Raw genomic sequence first — 27,267 nt, forward strand, 5'->3', positions numbered from 1 at the left:
TACAAGTCGGGTGTAAATTGTTAGTGGAAATAGTTAGTAAGCTATCATATGTTCAAACAACATAAGCATTATTTAATTCCCTGTTAAGCTGGAAATTACCGTAATAAACCAGAACGACCAGTGAAAAGCAAGGAAGGCAAAGTAATCAACAACATTGAAAAACAACGGAACAGGTGGGTAGAACACTTCAATGAACTCTTGGATCGGCCAGCTCCACTGAACCCACCCAACATCGAAGCAGAACTCACGGACCTCCCAATCAATGTTGGCCCACCAACAATTGAAGAGATAAGCATGGAGATCAGACAAATCAATAGCGGCAAAGCAGCAGGACCAGAAAATATTCCAGCAGAGGCATTGAAAACAGATGTAGTAGTAACTGCAAAGATACTCCAAATTCTTTTCCATAAGATTTGGGATGAAGAACAAGTACCAACAGACTGGAAAGAAGGACTTCTGATCAAAATACCGAAGAAAGGAGATCTCAGCAAGTGTAATAACTACAGGGGCATCACTCTTCTCTCAATACCAGGAAAAGTCTTCAACAGGTTATTGTTAAACAGAATGAAGAACTCCGTAGACGCCAAACTTCGAGATCAACAAGCTGGATTCCGTGAGCGTCGATCATGTACAAACCTAATCGCGACTCAACGGCTCATTGTGGAACAATCAATTGAATGGTTTTCATCACTCTACATCAACTTCATTGGCTACGAGAAAGCATTTGATAGTGTGGACAGGACAACACTATGGAGGTTTCTCTGAAACTACGGCGTGCCTGAGAAGATAGTCAATATCATACGTCATTTTTATGATGGATTAAAATGCAAAATCGTTTATGGAGGACAGCCCATTGACTCGTTCGAAGTAAAGACCGGTGTCAGGCAAGGTTGCTTACTCTCACCCTTTCTCTTTCTCCTGGTGATTGACTGGATCATGAAAACATCAACATCTGGAGGGAAACATGGGATACAGTGGACTGCTAGGATGCAGCTGGACGATCTAGACTTCGCAAATGATCTGGCTCTTTTACCACACATGCAACAACAAATGCAGGAGAAGACGACCAGTGTAGCAGCAGCCTCAGCAGCAGTAGGTCTCAATATACACAAAGCGAAATTCTCCGACACAACCGAATCACAATTGACGGAGGCTTTGGAGGATGTAAAAACTTTTACATATCTGGACAGCATCATCGATGAACACAGTGGATCTGATGAAGATGTTAAGGTGCGGATCAGCAAAGCAAAGGCAGCATATCTATAATTGAAGAACATCTGGAACTCAAAACAACTGTCAGCCAATACCAAAGTCAGAATTTTCCAAACAAATGTCATGACAGTTCTACTGTATGGAGCGGAAACTTGGAGAACTACGAAACCCGTCATTCAGAAGATACAAGTGTTTATTAACAGTTGTCTACGCAAAATACTTCGGATCCGTTGGCCAGACACTATCAGCAACATTCTACTGCGGGAGAGAACAAATCAGATTCCAGTGGAGGAAGAAATCAGGAAGAAGTGCTGGACGTGGATAGGACACACATTGAGGAAATTACCCAACTACATCACAAGGCAAGCCCTCACATGGAGTCCTGAAGGCCAAAGGAGAAGAGGAAGACCAAATAACACATTACGCCGAGAAATGGAGACAGACATGAGAAGAATGAAAAAATATTGGATAGAACTAGAAAGGATGGCCCAGGACAGACTGGGTTGGAGAATGCTGGTCGGCGGCCTAAGCTCCATTGGGAGTAAAAGAAGTAAGTAAGTAACATAACATTACAACTCGTTTTGCAACATGAATTCTTGACTAAATGATCGTGTATTCTAAATTAATCTCAGGGTAGGTAACAAACAAGATCTTCCATTCCGTTTTCATCGACTCGAAACATATTTCTCCTGTATATACATATCACTGAAGTGGAATTACTATACTTTCAACTACACTATGTGATGTTTTATCCCTGAATAAATCTTGTTGAAGCATTACTTACCGCAGATGTCCAAACCTAGATTTTCAGGGATACCATGACGACCACATGAAAGACCATCCAACCATCGTTCTCTTTTTGAACTGAATGAAAATCACAAAATGATAAACAAAGAAAAATAATAGAAGTCACTTCATCTTGTCACATGTTCTAAAAAAATAACAAATTCAATTCTTCAAGATAGTTTGTATAGAAGGAAATTTATACTGATGTTTTCTAGAGAAATAATGAGAGATTTACGGCTAAAAACCCAGATTAAAGGACATAATATTATTGACATTCCGCAAATATATTAAAACATTAGATACATAATTTAAATAAACCATTTGGAATGAAAGTGGATTATTGCACTTTCTTCTGAATAACAGAAAGGAATTTATCTTAGAAAATGTAAAAGATTTATGGTGAGACATTTAACCACGTACTTTTTTCTTCATATAAACCTTCAAAGATGAATGTTTTATAGATAATTAGCAGACCATTGTGTTGAAAAACATACTTTTGCCGTTGATTATCAGAACATGTTAAATTGGAAATTCAGAAGATGGAAACTGATTATGTTATAATGAGTGAAAACAGGAAAAAATTCATGCATACAAATAGTAAGATCGTTTGTTATCATGGCCTTTTAAAATTGGAAGGATCCATTGCAGACTTATTTGTATTCGTCTACCCTGATCATTATGTTGGGTTATTACAAACAGTTTTTATGGGGTAGATTTTGCACTGTACGTTTTAATGTCTTAAAACTAAGAAATATATTTCATATTGTTTTAGTATTGAATGGCGAGTCTCGTAGAAGATACTGTTTAAACTGGTATCAAATAAATTGCTAGTTGAACCAGAAGTTTGGAAAGCCATGAGATTACTAGGAAATGAAAATCTCAAAAGATAGCTACTATCCGTTATACTAAAAACGACAAAAATTTTGTAATGATTAGGAAAAAGGGTTTTCATTTCTGTTTCTCAAGGAGATTAAATCTTGCTGATCTATTTGGGTATGTTCACCATTTGAACATGAGTGAAAGATTTCCATTACACGTAATTATTGGATGCAGATGAGTAATTATTCAAAAGGAACAACGAAATAATTAACATATGAAAGTAGTTGTTTTATAATTTCATTTCATTGTTTCCTACTTAATACACTTTGTATTCATTGATCAGTTATTACTATACTAATATCCATCAATATATCAATGTACCAATTTCTGAGAATACAGTATATAGTACACTATAGTAACTGTCCATTATTTATGCTTATGATGATAATTGGAAAGAGGATTGTTCTACATGTCTTCAGGGCCTGTTAACCAAATTATAAGCTGATTTCCTTGATAAAAGTTAAGAGGTAGCTTGAAACAAAACTTGGATTAAACTGTTAATATAAGGAACTATAAAAATATTCCCAGCATGTTTAAGTAGTATGTAATACTGTGTACTGAAATTGCACACGTATTCATAAGATATATTTATCGATCCCTGTCACAAAAGTAATGCGTCATTGTGACCTGAAGCGTTAGTATATTTCAACCCACTATAGCTCTCTAAGTTGTTCGGATGCATTTCGATAACCTTGAAATCAAAAGTAGATGAAGATTTCTATCCAGGAATCATGAGATAAAAAACAAAACAAAACAAAGAAGCCGGTTTTAGCAACCAACGTTTTGCACTATTATTCAACTACACTTAAAGCTGATTAAATCAAATTTCAGACACACTGATTTGGAATTAATTGAGTGATAACACACCAAGTTTTTTAACCGAACGTCTATTTTGGAGATCTTTTGTTGAGCAAAACAAGAATGGGGTTTGGACGACAAAATAATATCATTTTCTTTCGTGGGTTTTCATCAAGGATAAACAGTCTAAAGCTATGACAATAACCATGGTTATATGAACGTAAAAAGATGGTATAGTCAGAATAATTATAAAAAAATCAGTGAAATGAGAAATACTCTAACTACCAAAGTTTTTGGTTCTTCAGCTAGAAGCAAAATAGAGTCAAGATTCATGGAGACAAACGAATAAGTACAAAACTCACTAAATTAGTTGTATTTATTGGTTGCAACAGTTTAATCTTATAGTAATGTAAATTGTGTTTATACAGTACGTTATTAATTAATCAGTGCTAAGTGATATTCATTTTCTTGTATTTAAAATCTGGATATTAGTGAATGTAAATAAAACATACAAATGAGTGTATCCAGACTTTTTTTGTCGAATAAATTTTCATAGTTTAATTCATGAGTCGATTAAAATCACTACAATCTCCACAAACCCCTATTCAAATAAATTTTCATCTATTGATTTTATCTTCTCTCCTGAGTCGAGTCAAATCGGTTCGGTGGCAGTATTATCAACATGGTTTTATCAGTTTTATTTATTCATAAATGTTAAATATCCTAAGAAGCCTGATTACATATGGTGAGTAAAACATTTTAAAACTAATTGTCCAAATAATTTTATTCATTTGTTCTCGAAAAAGGGTGAAATACAATAAACTGAAAAGTGAACGATAGCTTGCTGTAATTAACCTCAGTAGCTTGGCTATTGAAGGCATACGACAATGGTTGACTATTAAACTAATAAAAAACAGTAAAAGGCTTTGTGAGTTTAACTGACATCTGGATTTAAGAAGTTCGTGTACGTGGGAGAATCTAGTATTAAGGAAAGATTTACCTAATATTATTTTTTACCAAATTTTACAAAAATTCAGTCAGACAGTTCTGTATGAGAGTGCAAATATTTTCATGTATAATTAAAAGATAAATATCAGATAGAGGATACAAGATTAAGATATTAAACTTCACAAATAATGCGTACATAGACCAAAACAACTCTGCTTTTTTATGAGGAAGCCATTTCTATTAAACTCTTGTCACACAAAACCTGAGTCCCCAAAGGAAGCAAGACTATCTTTACAATGATTTTGTAATTGTACTCCAATCTTTGTACATGATTTTATTTTTTCCATCTGTAAAAGCGCATCCATTTATTTTGTTATTTCCTTAATTTATTTACTGCTATTTATGTGTGTGCATTATTTGAACATCAATAAGGGAGTATTATTTAACTTTCAGTTTCTATGATGATTACCATTTATTATATATCTCAAACTTATATTGGTCAACATATATTTTTGTTTACACTGAGCCAGTATTTATACATAGTTATCGTGTCAAGTGTATTACTTGTACGTTTTGGAAAAGATAAAGCATGAAATCAATCTTGTGACCGTTTGAACAATAACTTACGGTTAGACAGTTGTCTCTGTATATGGTTTAAGTAATAACAATAGATAAAATCAATCTTATAAATTATCTGTGAGAAAATTATGTTCACTTGTAATTAGTTGGTTAGTATAAGTTACTTGGAAATGCTTGACAAGTCGAAGCAGTTATAACTAAGTACTTAGTGTTATAAAGTAGTTTAAGTTAGAAGTCGTTGGCTTCGCTGAACTGTTCTTAACTCGAATGTGCTTGATAACATAAATCACAAGTGCATATTAAAAATGCAATACAAGTGTATATAGGTAAAAGTTAGATGAAAATGAATACTATTTTATTTATGTTGGTCAGCTTAAAACACAATACTTTAATTTATTGCTGTAAATGTATAAATAAAACGAAGGCGGCTGAGAAGATAAGAAACCGATTTAAGCTAGACAGCCGTCAGAAACCTGAAAACACTAGACAGTTGTTTCTTTCTAGTATGGGAGTCCTCACCACTGCGTATCCATGAACCTGCCACCAGGGGTTAAACCTAAGACCTTCGTTCTCATAAGTCATCGGATTCCGACCCAGTTGTCTAGAGGTTAAGCCTTTGTGAGCCAGAACGAAGGTTCTGGGTCCGATCTTCAGTGATGAGGTCGTGGATGTGCACTGGTGGAATGTCCCAAACTTGGACGAGACCGCTGTCCAGTACTTTTACTTTTTCATTGGTTCTGACTTAGATCGGTTTGTAATCTTTATAAAGTTCAATAATACTGTTAAAAGTGGTTATACTTACAGTGTTTCTGTTTGGAAAACATACTGAACACGTGGATGGTCGGGTCCTTCCATTATTAAAATAAACGAAAATACATTGAGCCCAACATCCGCTGCATTATTTGTATCTGTAGAAAATTTTCGTGGTTTTTGATTATTTACCTTGCCTTGTTCAGTAGCAGTTTGTTTAGGAAGACTCAACGTTTTTACATAAGTTACATGTCCTAATTGTGCATTTAATTTAGGATCCCCAGATCGGCAGAAATGATGTATGAAACAATTAGGTAAGGCATTGTGGGCCTCCACGTGAATATAACTCAACGAACAACTATCTTCAACCAATAAATGTTGATTACTTGAATGAAGAAAAGATTAGCAGAAGGTTAAGTATCTGAATTTGGTTGCTAAACTACATGAAAGAGATTCGTAAGTTAAAATCTAGAAAAACTTATATAAAGTATTGGTGATTTAAAATAAATTAAACCTGACGATAACAAAAACAATTGAATTTCTCCTGACTTTTATTAGATCATATAATAAGGATGTTGATGACAACATCATTGCTTAAAATAAACAATGATGTATCAAAAACTGGTATTTTAGAAACATGTTTAAGAAAATCTTTGACCAAGAATGACAGGTAATTAAAACGCGAGTCAATTAAATCACGTTATTGTTTCCAAGGAACTGAAGAAATGATACTCAAATGTTTGTAAGTTTTTTCTCAAAGGGTCAGAGTAAGATTAGTTTCTTCATACTTGATGAGAAACGGAAGTGAAAGGAGTAGATAACTGTCTTTTGTGTGAAAAATATTTAAATGTATTATTTTTAATTAACCATCCATTTTCGTTATGGAAGCATATGCTAAGTTCATTGAAAGTGGTTCTTATGATGACTCACTAAAGGATAAAAGAAAATAACTAAACCATCTATTTTACATAACATGGAGTCGACAATAACCACGTAGTAGCGAACTGTTTATTAGGTCTTACGTAGAAGACTGAACCTAATCTAGTGAACCCGTATCCATATACCTCATTTTCATGAAAGTTACTATATGAATTCACAATTTAAAGCTAGATATTTATCTACAGAAGCATTGTGAATGGTAGCGTTTATTGCAATTTTACTTTTCTCCTTTATGCGGTTCGTTTCGTTTCTATCTTTTCTTTTTCTTATCTATAATTCAAATGTAATCTCATCTCCCTTAGTTTATTAAATGCGGACACTTCCCAGTTGAATTCATTTATTTTAATTTATTCGGTTCAGGGAATTATGTAATAACAGTTAATTACAATCATTTTTACCTATCTACTTGAATAATTACACCATAATCTCGCATCATATAGTCGTGTCTTGAAATTTACTCTATTATATTAGTTATAATTTCTAGGCCGCCTAATGATTTCTTTATAAGCGAATCCACCTACTAATAAGAATACTTTCCATGAATTTCCTACATTATACACATGTACAATACAAACAACTCATCACATCAGTTATTTCATATGAATAAAACTGTACATGTTTTGAAAATGAAGTCAACAAATAGGTTTCTTTTGTGAAATACCTGTTTCTTGGCTCAATAGGGATTATTAATTTAATCATAGAAGAAATTTCGATTTCAAAGAATACAGAAATTCAGAATCATTAAATTTCAATAATTTTGTTTGCGAATATTTAATAAAGAATCTAATGTTATTCATTCTATTATAAAAAATTAAAAAGATGATAGCAAGTACTTGCAGCAAAACTACTCAATAAATGCAGAAAGTCAAATCGGAGGACTACAACAAGTAATTAGTCATTTTTATTTGGTAAGTGATATATGAGCGTGTACATTAAAGATTCCATCCTAAAATGTCATTTGAATTACATGAGTTTAAATAATATATGCGATAACCATTCAAGTACTTACAGAGATAGTTATAAAACGTTTATCTTTGAAGAGGGTTTTTTGAGTACATTTTGGTTCTCATTAGAATGAAATTAATTTCTATGAAGACTTTTTGATGAAAAAGCCTAGCTCTAATCATATGCATATTAAGGTCCCTCAAAGGGGACAGGGTAGACGTTCTTGATGTCAGCCACTTAGGTTAAAACTTGATTATCTCGTCATTCTATTTATACTGGGAACTGATTAAAATATAAAAAATAAAACCACATCAAGTAGGATTAGATTCTTTTAATACAATAATTCAATTTGATCTGCAACCGTGACTTATTAAAACCTGATTACCTGTTGGGATGTTTCATGTACTTTATCGATGTACTAAACATAACTGTTAGTTTATATCAATGTGTTCTATCATTATTTTGATAAATTATAAAGTGGTAGTGAATCGTCTCGAAAAAACTATTGTGACACAATACGGGTTAAGGAAAGTGGTGACAATAAGAGTTGAAACGAAAATAAAACACAGATCTAAAAGCACACATTACCTCCGCTTTTTGGTAATTAATAAATAATCACTAAATAGAAATAGAGTTGCTATTGTTGCTTTGGATTTACGAATACTGCTGAAACGACGGTGGAACCCACTACCCTGTACATTGGTCATTGTTAAAAGACGTAGATCACCTTCTTTTACAAGTGTCCGACTTTCCGTAGCCAAAGACTTTTTTACGAGTAGCCATACATAAAAGCGAAATAAAATTCCAATAATTGAGATGTAGATGTAAAAATGGATAAAACCAATAAATATGGTCAAGTATTGAAAAAAATCGAGGTATGTTTATTAAAAATAAAATATGAATTTTGTTCCAAAGAAATGAACGTTGAGTTTTTAAGGTGTCTGGTATATATGACATATAGAAATGACTGTTAAACAAAAATGTTATAGAATTTTAGACAAGATAAAGATGCCGTAATCACTCTTCGAAGGAACTGTAGATTTAAAAGCCCTCTGTTATAGTACAACTGGTAAGAAGACATAATGACAAGTGAACGGTATCAACGAAATTTCGTTGTCACATACGTTGGATCCTTTTCGCGTGTCTTGTACACGTAACATACAGATGGTCAAAAATTCCAAAGTATATTCAGGATGTGATTTTGCAGGATTCAGCTTAATATACAAACATAGAAAGATGGTATGAACGTGGGTGTGCGGTTTTATTGGATTGTTAATAATCAATCTAAGATACTACATTATTAGTTACAGAGGTTATATATATATATACATATATATGGATAGGTATAAGAAACAAGATTGATAATGTTCAAATAAGTAGAAGAATATCAGAATAATAGTTGTTTCATAAATATTTACACATGGCGTCCTGATGTATACCAGATATTACGGGCAGGAGGAACTCATAAAACGTTTTTAATAATTTATTATAAATATTTCTTGTTTAGATTACTTTATTCTTTAAGATTAGGATACTATTTTTTTAAGGATTAAAATTATTTTCCTATTTTTTCTTGTTTTGAAAAAAAAAAACGGATTCACAATGTATAATTTTATTTATGGTAGATATGTGATTAATCTTTTTGTAAACAAATTCAACTAATTCGTTTGATTAATAAATAGGATTTACCTTTGCATCATACTTGTATTCTAATCTCCTACAAATTTCTACAAGACGTTCTTTTTGTTCCATACGAGCTTTTTCTGAATCACATTTACTTATAAGCTATGAGTAAAAACAAAATAAAATGCTAAATTACTTAGAAAATCATAGAGTAGTCAGGTAATTAACAAAAGAAGATTAGAGCAAAAATGTTTTATGTTGAGATTATTCTATCTAATTATTCCATCAATTTAACAGTCGATTGAAATATTTTAAAAGAAAACTTGGTTATCTGACTTACAGTTTGGAACAAATTACTTTCCGTGAGCACATTTTGTAAAGATTTCGTGACTGACCATCGTTAAAAGTTGTATGTATAGCACTGATCATTTCACCATTCAACCATCAAGTTGGTTTAGAATTATTTCTTTATTTCAATTAATTTAATATATTTTTCAATCTCTGCTGTGTCTAAACATCTTGCACACTGACAAGTATTTGTGACAAGTCACATAACTTGTTGAAGGAGAATTAATCTATGACGAGCGTAATATTTTTGGCATTAAGTCAAACTTTCACAGTTTTGGCGGTGTAGCTTTTTGACATATCATTAGTACAAGGTTTTGCATATTTTTGCTGGATAAGGTGATCGGTTACAAAGTTTAACTTTAACGATCTTCATGAATTCGTTAGGAACTTATTATAAGTCAATACTTTTAACTTTGAGCAGTTGCAATCCAAAAACATCAATGGGAATATTCAAACAAACAATACTAAGTGAATTTAAACTTCATGTATAGTTTATTTGTTATTACTGTATCACTTTATTATATTAAACTAATTAGGTTCACGTTTTACTGTATAACAATTAAAACAACATGGAAATTGATGTGAACATTACTTGTCTACTGATAGATTTACAAGTGTCATACAAATCAATTTCATACAGTTAGTTATATCTGTGCTAATAAGTGCATAATACATTATAACATAAGAACAGGAAAATGTATGAAAAATCATAAATCTGTCCTTTTTTAATTTATTAAATGTATTCATGATCTATCTGAAGCAAATAACTAAATCTGTTACTTTTCGAAGTTTCTTTTACATGTGGTATTCTCTGTTTTACATGCATTATGATTCTATATCAATAAAATTACCATTAAGAAACCTTATATTAATCAAAAGCTAGCAATAAACTACACACGAGTGTTTAATTAGATTTTGACACTTTATTTTATTTGAACACATAAATATTGGCACAAAGAGGCACTAAATACATATGTGCCACACAAATCTCATTTGATTTGTGTGAGGGCTGTGATACTGCTCAGGTGCCCAAATTGAAGCAGGTGGTTTTCTTAGGGAATGACAGTTATACGTTGAATAATAAATTTCAATGATATATTATTGTATTGCTTCAGTTAGTTAGTTGTTCGAAATAATCAGTGCCCATTTTAAAGTTCGGTACTAATAATAAGATTATTTAATTTTACTATGATTGAGTTTGTTTTCTAAAATATTTTAAATCAATAACAATGTGACACACAGAATTTGATGTTCTTTTAGTTATCGATTTGGTATTCGTATAACGTTTATAACAAAAAATGTTTATCACACTACTAATCAAAATAAAAATACCAACAAAGTTCTTTTTACTGAAGTCAAATAAATTGTTACCACAAAAGTTAATATAATATATGCTTTGTTGCCGTTTTCTAGTAGAATTCAATATTTAAATGTTTAAGCTGTAATTGAAACGAAACTTTTACCCTTTTTATTTTCGAAACACAGTGTAAAATTACTGATTTATGAGTAATATTGTGAATTGATGAAATTAGAAACAATAAAATTTCATGTACACATAAAAAATCTAGAAATTACTTTTGAAATAATCAATTTGGATACCTACATCATTATCATAAATGAAGATAATAATAATGATAATGTATCTGTCAGTGAACTGTTATGATTATTGTTTCATGATCTTGAATATTGATCATATATGATTTAAAACTTCTCAGTGATATAGAAACTGATCGTTGACCTACACACAACTAATTTAGCGTGGATAAGTGTCCCGTTGACAATCAATCCGTTACCAGAATAGTATCGTTGGATTTGGTGAAATTACTATTAAAGTCATTACTATTAAAGTCATGAAAGTACTGGATAGCTGTTTTATTCCACTATGGGACTTCTCACTGATGCACATCCACGACCTCATCACCGAGGATTGGACCTAGTACCTTCGGTCTTGCTCGAAAACGCATAACATCTAGACTTTAGCCGGAATGCAGTAGTGCTGTTGTCCAACTTCAATCATTCTACGACGTTACTCGACTATCCCCTAATGTCTTCAGTGCTTTCAGGTTTTCAGCGATTGTTTAATTTAGATCGGTCAGTGATTTCAACTAAAATTACTCAATTATTTTACAGAACAGAAAGTTTCCTACGGGTACTTTTCCCTTTAGTGGACAATTACGATTGAGTATTTGTGATAATAATTGTGTAAATGGCGTAAATGAACAAATTTTTAAAAACTTAAGAATCACTATTTTTACTTTTGAGATTGTCATTATTATTAGTGGTTTTATCCCATATTATATTTTCGGTACAATATGGAATTCTCAGCAAAATGTATTTCAACAAGTTTCTTTTACGAAAAAGACAAAAAGTGAAAAAAACCGATAACTGCATACATATTTACATAAATTCAATAAATAAACTACCCGAAATAAAAGGAAATGATTTTTTTAAGGAAGATTTGAATCTATACAACTTTTCCAATTAGAAACATGTTTTAGAACACAAGTTATTGACTAAGTCAGTTCTAACAACTTGTTCATCGCATCGTATATTTGTTAGATGAGGTACTGTAAAGCTTTTATACTCATAAAGAGATTGCATGCTTTTGGGATTACGTGACATTTACTCTTACAATTTGTCAATTCCTAAATATTACCTATTATTCTCAGATAACACAAGTTTTATAGGATTCCAACAGGATGTTTAGGTGTTGTTGGTGTCTCAGGCTAAAATTAACAGTTTGACGTTTAGACGGATTAAGTTTGATACTATTAATGGCGGACCACCATTCAATACGAGACAAAGACTCATTTATTTCAAAGGGGTTCTAAAGAGGTAGAGATTAGCATACATACAGTGAGATTGTCCACATATTTAACAAGCGTTTTCTGTGGAAGATAGCAGATCATGCAAAAAAAGAGAAAAGAATAGAGGAGAGAACAGCTACTTATGGCACACCTCCATGAAACAGTAGAGACGTTTAACACTTTCCTCCAAACATGGTGTACTGTTTTCCTCCAGAGAGGTAGGAACATTGTCAGATAGTTATTAAGCTGTCAGTGTTGATGCTGATTAACCTGTTAATTAGAAGTTGTCTTGGAATAGAGTCAAAGACAGAAATATATTCCAGAAAAGCGCATCGAACAAACCTCTTATCCTTTTCCAAGCTGAACATTATATTATAATGCTGAACAACAGCAGCATCTAAGGTACCTCTTTTTCATTTGTAAACAAACTGATACTGATCAATTTGTTCCTATTGTACAGGTTGAAGTGGGAGTAGCAATAATTTTTCCATTAATTTGAGGAAAGATGAAGTTATTGCTATGGCTCTGAATTTCACATTCTTATCGCCAGATACTTTCTTAGTTATTGAGGTTATCTTAATCTTTCTTCACATTTGCAGTATGAGATTAATTGTGAAGGATTCGTTAAAGATGCTCGTGAATGGATAATACAGAAATTCAGTATGCTTCTCAAAAAGTAGGTTTAGGATTTGATCAATTCTTAAACAACGAGATGAAGTAAGTGACTGGAGACTTTTTCGGACATCAGTTTTAGTGAAAATCGGAACACAATTATTCTTCAAACCCGTGGATATAGGAAGCATGACATCAGATGACTGACGCACAAAAGACTTATTTAAGTCACAATCATTCAGCTGCTTATCGCTTCTAATGTGTCTCTCAACTGTAAGCTCTTTAAGTAGTTTCCGCATACTTGAATAGTTTTTAGAAGACAGAAGTTTCTGAGTAAACATTGTGTTCAGACGTCTGATTTCTGGGTTTATTAGACCATTTAGTTTTCGAACTTCACATGAGTTTTTCTTCTTGTACATTCTTTCTCTTACCCTACGTACTCGTTTTAGTTGTGAGATGTAAGTCGATCTGAACTCACAAAAATGGTTTCAGTGGAACAAGAAATATCAAAGCAGAATTTAAGATAACAAGCGATAACACCAACAGTGTTTTCCAATGAGTTATCTGTAAATAATCCCCAGTTAGTCGTACGAAACACGTTTTTCAGATTTTAGATATTTTCTTCTGAGTAATTCCTATACCTGACATTCTTTGTCTGACATTAGAGTGTACCATTTCCAAGCCTACTATATACTTTAGGTAGAACACAAATTATACAAAGATCAGAACTAGACGACGGAGCACGTTTAAGAGTCATATATTTCCACATCATTGATGAAAACTAAGTCTTAATGGGCATTCAAGCGAGTAGGAAAATCTACTGCATTTTGGTGACCTAGTAATGAGAGTAAGCTACAGTCACATGAATCAAAATCACAGCATGTAAGTGAAAGCGAATCATTGAAGACAGTAACAGCAAATTCAGTGAATTCACTAGCGAAGATAGTGCAGATGGTGTGCAGTTCGGAGTGACGCAGATGTTGGTAACATAAACATGATTGTATTTATTCAAGTGTTTTGGACGGCATCTTAAAGTTAGACAGTACATAAAGTCATTTGACAACTTGAAACATTCAAAAGTAGATCAACGCTATTTCACGTTTACAAACGTAGCTACACCACCACCACCACATCTCTTTTTATCGTTTGATCGATCCTGAAGATAGAAACTAAAACCATGTATTGATACTAAGCAATCGTTCTGTAAATTACTTAACCAGAATTCTTGAATTGTGATGACAGCACAATTACGATACATGTTTTGACTTGGCAGGAATCGGAGATAGTCCACCTTGTTAATTAGTGATCGGCAGTTAGAATTTAGCAGCTCAAGAATCGACATTTCATTAATGTTCATTCACTTGAATGCATATTGCCAACCACCACGATGTCTCTTATTGTACTTTTATGTAACTTGTAAAGAGATAGGTCGTAAGCTTTTCATAAATGCACTTGAACAGGTTAGGTGATTAGTAAGCATGGTGTGTTAAAACAAAATAAAAAAGATAACTTGTGTAAAATATCTAGATGAGAGGAACAGGTAGCATAGATATTCAAGCACGCCTGCTCACTCTATAAAGTAATCCTACATTTAGATGATTGTTTAGGGTCGGATAGTTACAAAGGATCAGTAAATAGCCAGATAGACACTGTTAATCTTATCAGTTCTCTGAAAAATTGAGTTTTCCTAAAAAATTATTTAGTGTTTTTGTTAGTCAACGTACTAGTCTAATGAGGCTTTTTTGTCAATTTAAAAGCATACTAATTTGTTCGAACCTTTAACCCTAATTAGAGCAACAGTAATTAAATTCATTGATTACAAGAAAGTTTAAGGAATGCAAAACTAGCAACATAAATTGTTTTGTTAAAGAAAATAGTTGTGTCTTCTAGTTTGATCATCAGATAATCCTGTATATGTTTTGTTGAGAAATAATAGACCGTAAAAAGGTTGGAGGATCTGGATGCACCATTTGATTAGTGTTTGATATGCTATCATTCTGAAAGATATCACGTAGTATTCATAAGATTCAATAAAACTTGAAATATTTTAAATTGGAATTTATAAATATTTACAGACACTGAAATTGACCTAAAAGTTTCATGGTATTTAATAGTTTCTAATTTAAATCTAACGTCATTGGTAAAAGTAGTGTTTATTCTTAAACTTACTTTTTCTATGGATGCAAGGGCTACCAAACCACTTTGATATGTAACACCGTTTTTAGGAGCATAATGTAAGATAGCAGTCAATAAAAGACGTAAACGTGTAACACGTTGCATTGGAAGTAATAGGAAGGAATTGAGATCTAGGAATCCACAACTTGGTTGTTGCTGTATTGAGCGAACAGCTTCTACAAAAGCAGGAGAAGATCTAAAACAAAATTATGTAAGTTAACTTTACAAAGAGATTTGAAGTGTCATATAGAAATTACCAAGTAAAATTTGATTTTCACACGGAAAAATTAACATTTGTTTCTTGGTATTTTAATTGTGCTATTAGTCATGCTTAAGTTTATTTATTTATTTATTTGAACACATAAATGTTGATAGAAGAGGGCACTAAATACATATGCGCCACACAAGTCACTAGATTCGTGTGTGGGCTGTGATACTGCCCGGGTACCCAGACCGAAGCAGTTGGTTTTCTTAAGCGGTCACACCTCGAGCCTTTGACCTAAAGGTCTCATCCACAAGACAGTGGAGCAACGTCAGGAGATGCCCTCCCATGGTAGCCGGTGACCAACAATTGGTTCATACGCCATTTATTCCCTCAGGATCCTGGAGTTTATGTGCACCATTGGTTTGGAATCAGTGTTTTCCAACTCCCTCAGGTGGGTTCTCCATATCCACCAACCCGGTTAAAGCACCGGACATTAGCTTTTCGTTCTCTTGATTTCTTAAACAACAGTAATATCGTGGGAATGCAGTGTGTAGGACTTTCCTGACATTGGTTGTATACGCATGGTCATGTGAGAGCATTTCGAGAGGGAGAGCTGACTCTCCTCACCCTCAGATGTACCGGGGCATTTGTGTTTACACACATTTCAGTTTAATTTTATAAAGATAATATGTTATCTAAAAAGTGCCAGGTTATATATAGTAAGTGTTTCGTTAAGAAAGTAAAACTATTTAAAATATTGATACTTTTTTTGATCAGCTTTTTGTGGGGTACCTAAAATGATAGAATTTATATTAATGATGACTTACAATAATTTCGTTAATGTTCTTAATTGGTACATTTGATTTTGTACATATTTCACATAGTTTTCGAAATGATTCTCTGTATGTTCATAAATAATTTCACATAATTGAGGTATCAGTGGATTCTGAATAAAATATAATTCCATGTCTCGAAGAAATCTAAATAATTGTGATAAACAAAACTTTGACTAAAATGCTGGAGCGGATTTTTAAGAAAACTAGCAAATCTAAATGGAAACATGAAGGCGGATTTATTATATACCACAATAATTAAATCATTTAGAATATTTGTCGAAATAATAAAAAGAATATACAAAATTTGAACGAACCATTAATTTGTTACATAATTTTACACTTTACCTATTAATGCTGTGCGTTACTCATTAGTAGTTTCATGCATAATGGAAAAAATAAATGTATTCTTAATATCGTTTACAATCGATCGAAACTATTGATTAATGAAAATAAGCTACTAGAGTTTGCTTGATACCTTATATTTAATTCATCTAATGGCTCACAAACCTAAGTTTTTCAGCAATGAATAATTGGTCTGAAGGTCATAATTATGACAGGAAGCTTCTGATCTAAGTAAAAATTTAATAGTTGAATTCATGAGTCAATTGAAGCTAGACCACCATGAAAAACCTGGAAGTACTGGACGGCCGTTTCGTCCTCGTGTGTAGCTCTTCAGCGGAGCGCATGCGCGACCCCGCCATGCGAGACTCGAACCCAGGATCTATCGTTCACGCGTGGACTCTTAACTTCTGGAGCATTGAGCCGCCATCCAATGGTGTTAATGTCTAACTTCAACCAATCCACGAAATTTAGCAACCGTTCACAACTGTCTTCAGTGGGTTACTATCTCACAACAGACCTGGTTGAACTCCACTGGTCACTGCTTCTCACTAGAACGACTGGAAATACCTCTTGAAGCCATTCACTAGCTTCAATTGACTCATGAACTTAACTATGAAATTACAATAATATCAACAAAAACCCCTTTCATAGGCTGATTAAAAATGTTGTTTATTATTGTCAGTTTGGAGATTTTTGGAGACTGTTATTATTAGTCTATCTTTCTACTCGGTTATCCAAAATAGAAATGAGGAACAACAGTAATTTTCAATGGAGAAACTCTCACTTATCACTATTATTTCTGAGGAGGGTGAAGTATTTCTTCGATTGCTATCAATGTGTGATTTTGTTGGAAACCCACAGTGAGAACTTAGTCAACCTGTTTAGTGATTTTATAACGAAAAGGTCAAGGGTTGAAAAAATTGTTAGACTTCATCCACTACTTAAATTGGTAACTTGAAAACAAACTGAAAACGAAAGATGTAGATCAGCTCAAATTTATCCTAATCCATGTATGCCTTTATAAACCATTCACATGTGAGTTTAAAATTACCCAAAAATTTTCTAACGGTTGGAAGACTTTAGTGAAATCCTTTCAACTTATTCCTTCTTACTCGTAAGTTATTTTACGTCTGTTGGTTGTTGATTAATAATCAGACTTTTTCAATCGTTTACATTGGGTAACAAAATACAAAATCCGACGTTAATTAAATTATTTCGAATGGTTTCTCCAATAATAGGTATTAGACAAAGGATAAAGGATTTAATCACATGAATATCTGAAAGAACTAAGAAAAAATATTAATCATTATTTTATTCAGTGTTACATATTCCTGGGAATCTAAAAGTTATCATGAAACTTTCAATATTCATTAACTGTTATTTCTCAACAAAGCATGATCCTAAGATTTTCATAAGATTCGCAAATAGACTTTAGAACTCTAAATGATAATCCATACAAGTCTTCAGTGCATTCAACCTAGCATTCAAGGAAAGTGAAACCAAAAGTCGACGAATTATATGGTAGATATTGTTACTGATTATCTGAAGGGTCGAAATTGGAATTTCGACGACGAACGCCACCAGTCAGGTCCCATTATTTGAAAAGATCTGTAAAGTGATCATATAGAATGACAGAGATATGTACCATTTTGCTCTTTTTTTCGTAAGAGTAGTGTGAAAATCAATTCCTAAGATCAGACTGCATAAATGATCAACAATTTTTATATGTAGTTCTTCAAGAAAAATTTTGGATATAATTCCTCAATGTGCAAGAATAAAAATCAAAATGGTAAAATAGAAACCCGTATTTGAACTTACGTTTCACTTGTGAAAAATATTTCCGATATATTTGAAAATAAGTGTCGTTTCTCGATAGCTGTTATAACAGACGTTTTGGAATCTGGCTGCATACACGGAGCTTTATAGAACTTTTCTATTAAAATATGCAGGGTTCGATAGTAAGACGCTTCTGACGTTATAACTTCAAACAATGCCTGAAAAAGGGAGATAATCATTTCGGTATTACGAATTAGAAGGATGACAGAGTCCATTTTTCCTTTATTTAGCAGTGACAAAAATAACACTAATGTTTTTATACAACAAGAAAGTTATATAACTTTGAAAATTATAAACGCTAAACTTGAATATTTGCTTGTCAAATACTACCAGTTATTTTATTAATTTCAAACGTCAAATGAAAATCTCTAGTTCCAGTTGTTTGGGAAAGGTAATTACTTACTTTCGACTTTACAGAAACAAACAACACTAAGGGTCATTTTTTAAATCAAACTGTTACTGAAGTCGAACAAATAAGTCAGCTGGGTCTTTCGATACAGTGACACCAAGAATTCATATTTATCTGACCGATTTTGTTGGGTGATTGCATGAAATGAGATGATAAACTAGTACTTGTATAATGTTTAGACGATTGTTTAAGAGTAACGTATATTGTCACTCATGATTTCGAAACAGGATTGCAGGTTGAAAAAACTCCCACTCGGTAATCTATGCTTATCTTAACATTTTTATTCCCTATAGTGTTCTGTTTTTCTAATGTTACAGAGTTGCAATATTAAGCTGTGAAATATTTAACCGAAACCAGAATATTACACATAATGAATGTTGTTTGTTAGGTCACTATTTGAATGAATTGATTCTGACTTTATATTTTGATAAGTAGCTGGCTTTATAGATATCAGTAGTCAGTAGTCTGATTTGATATTTAGTTACTTAGGAATTTCACTTCATATCAAGTGGTTATAAATGCAACTTTCTGTTGTGTTCTTCTGATTTATGATTTTGTATGTGTCCATGTTTCGTTTCGAAATGTCAAGCAACATAACTTGATAGTAGATAAAAAGCAATCCAGTCTTTTAACTGTCATTTAGGATGGAAATCACCATGTAATATAACAAGTAATAAGATTCCGTTTTTTGAACGGTTCTTAATTCAACATGTATTTGCGGTTTATTAGCACCAGATAATCGTGATTTTATCGTTGTTTTTACAATCGATTTGCTCTCGTAACAGAAAATCATGATCAGAACTTTAAAGTATACTAGTAGAAGCATGACAATTTTGATTTTTATCATTGACTGTGTACATCAGAGAAATGAATGTTAGTTAGTCTATTTTAATAGGGTCATATTAATTTTATTTAAACACTTATTCCATTGGGATATGCTTAAAACCAACTGAGAGATTCTTAGCGGTTATTTGTCGTTGCGAACTTGTGTTGTGATTAAAATGTAGTGTATTGTATGGTTCAAATAATAAGAAAGCGGAGCTAGTTCGTCACTAGATATTTTACGCAATATTTAGTCGTTCGAAAAAGTTGGACGTACTATTTTGAGTAGTTAATAATTTAGAGTGTTATTATGGTTACTAATTGATACAGAGGGTAGAACAGCTAAAGAGCAAATGATAGTCTCATGCTATTGGCCAAGATTTAGCTTTCTCCTGTAAGGAACAAAATGCTCGTTATTTTCTGAATATATGGCTTAACTATCTAAAGGATTACATATGTATTTATATCGATTCAACTATCTAATAAAGCATCATTCTCGCTCAATTATTTTGTTTTGGATCCGCACACAGGAAGCTTGTATATTGGTATCAGAACCAGATACGGGACTACAAGAAAATAATGGTCAGCGTAAATAATAAGATAATCAAAACAGACCTCTTGCAACTTTTTCTGATAATCAGGTAGGTCCCTAGCCAAGTCTGCGCTGATCACTTGAGGCATTTCAGACCACTGTACACGATTAGGTCCAGTTCCAGCAACTTCATTCACGAAATTCTGAACTTCTTGAGTCTGTCTACGCGGCTTAGAGGCAGAACTTTGATTTTTACTTCTTTCACCAGTATTTGAACTTGAATGAGTCCGCTTAATTGAAGAGGTTTTTAGTGAGTCACCATTCCTTGATCTGAATGAGGAAGAGCCGCTATTCTGTAGACGAAATGGTAAATCTCTTCGCTCAGAATTTTTCATATGAATTGATGGTTGCTGACTATCAATCAAACTACCGGGTACTTTTTGTGAATACTGGTTATTTGAATCGGATTCATCACCATCTATTGCAGTGAATAATTCATCATCAAATTTTAAATTATTTGATGGATTATCCAAAGAGCCAGGTTGAACGAGAGCTAAACAATTTAATAACAGTTAAATAAGGGTTTTAAAGAAACAAGTCATTTATTTTTCTAAATGGATAAAAAATTCAATTATTCGAAAAATTTATTGAGCACAAAGCATTGATACATTCATCAACTGCGTTTCACATTTTCTAATCCTCTTCGAAAGATTTTTTACTTAATTAAGCTTCCTTATATACCTTGTATAATTTAGTATGTTCAAGTATATATAGACTGCGACAGGATTTAAGTTATAGTGTCCATTAACAGTATATTTTTACATGTCGCATAAACGTCTTCCTAATATATCTGAATATACATGTAATCGGAATGAATGTTCATTAACAAAAATAAAAGAATCTATTTGATTGATTAGATTATTGATAATAAAACATGTGACTTTATGTCTACGAAATTAAGAAAACCATTAGGAATAGGCGACATGAGCGAAAAAAAATATAACGGAACAAATGGTTCGCATATAATGGTAAATAGATGATAATTAATTCCAAATAAAAAAACAGTTAATTATCTAATTATTCATGGTACGGATGAGTATAAAGTTATAATAGGATAAAACAGTTCATTTATAAGTGAATCGGTTCGTTTTATATCTTGCTTATAGAACGTTCATTAAGGCCTAAAAACTATGTTAAAATAAAGACGATAATTTATTGTCAATAAAAGGTTTTGAGTTGCGTGGATAGATGAATTTTTGCTGAAAAATTAAATTATTCTTATTTTCAATTTCTCAATAGTCTTTTGTTCAATTAGTTGATAACAGCAGTGAGGTGAGCTGTTCACAACAGAGAATAAATAGTTGTTCAAACATTAATTAAATCCTAAAAAATTATCCCTTTATCTCTTGATGAATAGAGTGAATGTCACAGGTAATAATATTAACAATGATAACAATAGTAATGTGTTATTCAAGCAAATTGATTTCAATAAAAATGCATAAACCACTAAAAATCAAAGCGACAATATAAATGATTTTTGTAAATTTCAGTACTTAAGCTTAAATTATTATAAGTTTTGAAATATAATTAAAAATATTTCAAACGCTATAGACGAAGAAATTAATGAATTATATGACGGATTGTGATCATTGAGCTTATTGTATAAATATATGCGTCCATATATTGAAGTGAACGCAGACTTGATGGGGATAAATAATTTATTATTTATCAGAAGGGGGTTTTGTGGAGATTTTAGTAATTTTCTATAGTTGAAATCATTGGTCAATTGAAGCTAGACCACTATAGAAAACCTGGAAGCATTAGACGGCCATCCCACAATAGGACGAAACGGCTGTCCAGTGCCTCCACGTTTCCATGGTGGTTTAGCTTCAAATGATCCATGATTTCAACTATATAAAATTTATTATTTAATGAAAAATTACAGTGTTTTCGTATAATATGGAAACCATACATTAAATACATCGTTCATCAGTTCTCCTTTACATGCTTCATGTTTCTTTCAATTCTGTTGTTATTACAATTAATTTTTGTTTCCTTTTCTGTTCTCTTCAATTGAAACTTCTCAATCTCCTGCTGGTATACATTCCACTTCCAATTAGTGCTAGACACTACTTATATCTGTCAATATAGGTAGCGTACATCACAATATTTTCTTAGTCCTTTACAGATTTGTTTTTCTGTTAGCAATGCAGTGAAATAAATGTTTGGTAAAACTGTATGAGTCATGAGGTTATTCTCGTTTATTTATTCTAATAAGGGAAATAAACGACTGTCAGAGATAGTTTAATCTCAAGAGCGAAAAAATAATTCTTTGTTAGTTAAAAAAACTTACAGAAAAACTAAGAGCAGCAGATTTTATAAGTACGATGGCGGAAATGAATTATTTTTGCATATTAAAAAAGCGTTTATAATGTTATATTCAGAATTTGTTACAGGTATGTTAGTTTCTTCATAAAAACAGTTGATATGTTGAGTCCTTGCTAAAATTCATTGTTTTGTTTTATGATATTGGACACAATAAGACGAAATTAATTATTTAACTAACTAAAACATATTCCCCTCTGCATGATGCTTCGAATACTACTGAGCCCTAAACGGTAATATATATGTACAAATTATATTAAAAGTTACTATCATTTTTCAAACTAATGGTCCATTAAGTCAATATGTATAAAGCACTGATCTAAATTTTATACGAAAAAGATACGCAAAATAATACATAAGATTATTTTAATTAACCAATAAGCCTGGATACGTAAAAACTATCTAGGCAGTAAAAGCTTTACAAAATATCGATTTTTATATGCTAACTCACTTATGCTTTTCATCTTACGGTCAATAGAACATATATTAATAATATCACCGGTTCACTTTAATATTTGTACTAGTATATTAGCACTTTTCAAGGTAATTTGAGACACTTTGAAAATTCCTTGAATTTAAGATAAATTAGTTCAACTCACCACATGAATTTATTCTGCAGTGAATAAATAAATTAAAACTACGCAAAATCCTTAAAGAAATTGATCGGTTATTGAAGCTGAGGAAAAGCGTGTGACCTACTGAACTGTTCTCTAAGTAATCTGATTGTTTACAATTGCTGGAATACGATAATTTTCATATCTAAACTACCATAATGTGAGATTATTTTCTTGAAAATTGATATAATTTATAAAAAATTAACTTCCTTCAGTGTATCGTATAATGTTTGTTTGAAATTATCAATATACGATTAAATAGTTTAGTTTGATTTCATGTTCCGATGACATTTTGAATAAGAATGTGTATAACCAGGATGGAAAATGTAGTATGGTCAGCTAGGGTTTTTTTTAAAAACTACGATTGTTTTCAATAATGATATAATTGAAATATATTTAACATCCACTATAGGTATTGTGGGAAAAATCAGTGAAATCCTTCCTTTATTTTAATTCAAAGTTTAATTCACCGTGATTCACTGTTTGACAATGCCTCCTGATAGATTAAATACTGGATATTTTAAGCCTAACAAACTAGATCATCTAATGGTATTATCCGAGATAGATATAAATTACGAGTTACTGACATAAAATTACAAATTTATTCATCTGAAAAATATGCAAAACAAAAAGTGAAAATAAGAATTACACTTGAAGTCAACTAACCTAATAGTCTTCGTGCATCACGTCTTGATTCACTAATTGACGCTTTCTCTGTATATATTTGATACAATGGAGTGTCCTGGATGATAGATTTATATTTCTGACGTTCTTCATAAGTCTTGAAGGAATCCTAAAAGTGATAAAATTAAGGCATCTTATTATTTACATATGAATTTTAAATTAATTTCTGAACGTCATAATAAATCAATCGACCGTCATTAAGAATCAACTGATGATATAAAATAAAATTTTAGAAACAAACATAAGTAAAGTTATGATGTTTGTATACTAACTGAATTCGTATTATATTGAAGAGTTAAATATAACTGTTAAATTTTGTTATGCAGAAGGTACATTTGATATGAATAATATTGATGGGATCATGGCAAATAATTCTACAGAAGCAGAATGCAAAAACCCGATAGGTCTTCAATGTGCTAACATTTACTTTGAATATATCGAGGAGAAATTCACTTAAATTCAATGTTATTTTGAGTACTGTAGAATATGGTTTTTGATTAGAAATGTTTTCGAAATTACATACTTGGGTTTTTGTTTACCTTAATGAAAAGTTCAATTCTGATTCAAAATGAACAGTTTCATAATTGATTGTTGAAATTTTAAACAGATCGTGGCTTTTTTGACGCGTTAGATGTTTTTCAATCAGTAAATTACTCGGTTTGCGTAACAATTCATTGAGAGGATTTGTGACCCAGAAATACATTACAGTACAGGATTATTCAACGTTTCCTTTAATATTGAATTTATTTGTTTCATAAGATCGATTTTACAGATGGATTTTTTCAAGTTTATCTTAAATTATACCGTTAACACGAAGTGTACGAACGATATGTAGCCAACCTGTAATAATAAATGTATCCTTTCCAAATGCAGAATATCCACGTTTATTGATAAAAATTGGACCTATTGTTTTAAATCTTCAATGATGGTAACATCTCGCAATTCTATGCTGAGTGGCCAACTTACAAAGAAATTTTGTGACTAAATTATCCAGTTAACAAGTTTGTGAAGATCATTTCTATTAAAAAGTTTTTCATAAGGCCCTTTATCGTTCTAAATATCTCACTTTTTGATGTTAATGATTGAGGAAAGTTATCTTTAGATTAAACTATCTAATTCATAAAACTATCAACCACCAGAACTGTTCAGCTGAACAATTACTCTATCTTCATGATTTTACTCTATCTTTTAGAAATGTTTATGTTTATCAGTCAGAAGAATAATGATGAATATTATAATCCAGTTAAAAATGAACGAATTTAAATCGCTTAATCATCTCAGTTTGATTCAAGATAGTTTTTTTATCATAGCTACAACCTATGATATACCAAAAATACTAAAATTGAACAGTGCATCAGCCTCATTCATTCAATTATATTCAACCTTTGACAATTACATTATTTTTCATAAATAAATAAAATACATAATAGTCAATGTATCTTGTGAAAACTCTTCGTCACTTAGTGTGGAATAGTACAATTCAATCCTTACTTTTAATCAGTTTACGGTAAACGTATGTTTGTGATGACATCACATAAATAATTTGTTTGAGAATATAGGAAAGAAAAATATTATAACACAAAAAATGGTGAAAAACGTAGTGTTTTATCCTCATTAGTTCGTCACCGTGTTTCATTGAACAGTCCATAATTTTATTTTCGTGAAGGAAAACTGGTTAGATCTCGATGTAGTTATTTTAAGGACTTAAACATTTTCGAGCTTCAAAGTCCCGTTTTCGTAACACTGTTACTTAGTTGAAAGATGACTGCTTTTGTTGACTCACTAAATTATTTATTGCTCAAGGTTTTGACGACTAATATTTAAAAAAATTTGTGATTGTATAAATCATAAATAAACGATTTCTTAAATACTGAGTCCACCATATTTTAGGTAATCGTAATGTGCATCTATTTTTTAATTCCTGTTATTAGAAACGATGAAAAGGTAATCATAAAGTTTCAAGAACGAGAAAAAGCAGTTACACAAAATTATTCCAGGTTTATAATAAGGTATATAGGTAATAGAACAAGCCACTGACAACCCCACAAGTACGTTTCTTCCGATAAATTTAAAATGTCTCTCGACCACAAATTACAACTGAATTCTTATATTGCGAACTTATGACACACTAAATATACGATAAGTGAAGACTGTATCAGTTTCACTTTTCCAAGTATGGATAACCTTTGAATAAAACGTATGGTTATTATTCTTTGTAAAATTGTTTTCTATAGTAAAGTTTGTTATTAATTCAAAAAAGCCAAGTGATAATAATACTGATTATTCTATGCGCTAGTAAACAAATATTTATTCTGGATGATTCATAATTATTAGGGTCAAACAACACTTGGGAAATATGAAAAAAAATATTTGTTGGGTCACATGACTGTTCTAAATATAATTATACTGGTCGCTTAATGCGCCAAATACTTTTATATTCGTGACATTCAGTAGACGTGACATTGTATCAGTCTACTTATGTTCTTCAAAATGACCTATCACAAAATTGGTCAATGAAAACCGTTTAAAAATTAGCACAAATCATAATACTAAATTTAACATTGTAGATGGGGAAATAAATTTTACCATCAAAAAGGTTAGTAGCAAATACAAATAATATGTATTCGAACACACAGAAACCTACCTAGATTTATGGTATCATTAAAAATGAATCTGTTAATCACAAACTGTTGGTCAGTCAGGTTTATATACTTCTCTTTGATTTTCCCACAGTAAATTAGAATGCCTGTACCATTTATTTTTATTATTATTCTTAAAATAAATCTCATCGTATAGTACCACTGTCATAAATAATTATAACATCGGACTTGGAACAGATGATGATGTAGTTTCCTCAAAGTGTAGAAGTGTTTCTTTTAGCCCTATATGGATTTCATATTTGATTAAGTAGTGAAAGTCTCTGGAATTTCAAGTTCGTTCAATACTACATTTCATCTGTTTTCAGGAAACAGTTGTAATTAATTTTGAATAAAATCAGAGATTAGATATTGGTCAAAAGTTTTGGTTTTTAGTCTCGCCAAATATCGTAGTAACAGAAAAATTTTGAATTCATTTCCTACTACCGATGTTTCAAGAAGTTTGAAAAAGGTGTTCATGTGGATTTCATTCGTCGGAAACTCGCAGTAAAACTACCTACACATATGATAGTGCTTCGTGATATCGATTTCTGTAGACCTTTTA

The 27,267-nt window shown here is 31.7% G+C and overlaps 1 protein-coding gene across 1 annotated transcript in view; it reads right to left on the bottom strand.

The window, feature by feature from the left end:
- Smp_012580 (putative guanine-nucleotide-exchange-factor) overlaps positions 1-27,267 on the bottom strand; it is a 32,368-nt gene that overhangs the window by 4,267 nt on the left and 834 nt on the right. Inside the window, exons 2-10 of the mRNA XM_018793640.1 lie at positions 24,049-24,175; positions 20,467-20,936; positions 18,603-18,778; positions 16,434-16,586; positions 15,396-15,597; positions 9,526-9,621; positions 8,425-8,600; positions 6,005-6,337; positions 1,997-2,076 (exon numbers count right to left, since the gene is read on the bottom strand). Coding sequence (XP_018648132.1) covers positions 1,997-2,076; positions 6,005-6,337; positions 8,425-8,600; positions 9,526-9,621; positions 15,396-15,597; positions 16,434-16,586; positions 18,603-18,778; positions 20,467-20,936; positions 24,049-24,175 — 1,813 coding nt within the window. The remainder of the gene's footprint in view (positions 1-1,996; positions 2,077-6,004; positions 6,338-8,424; positions 8,601-9,525; positions 9,622-15,395; positions 15,598-16,433; positions 16,587-18,602; positions 18,779-20,466; positions 20,937-24,048; positions 24,176-27,267) is intronic.

This window comes from Schistosoma mansoni, chromosome 1 (assembly GCF_000237925.1).
Source record: "Schistosoma mansoni strain Puerto Rico chromosome 1, complete genome".
NCBI lineage: Eukaryota > Metazoa > Platyhelminthes > Trematoda > Strigeidida > Schistosomatidae > Schistosoma > Schistosoma mansoni.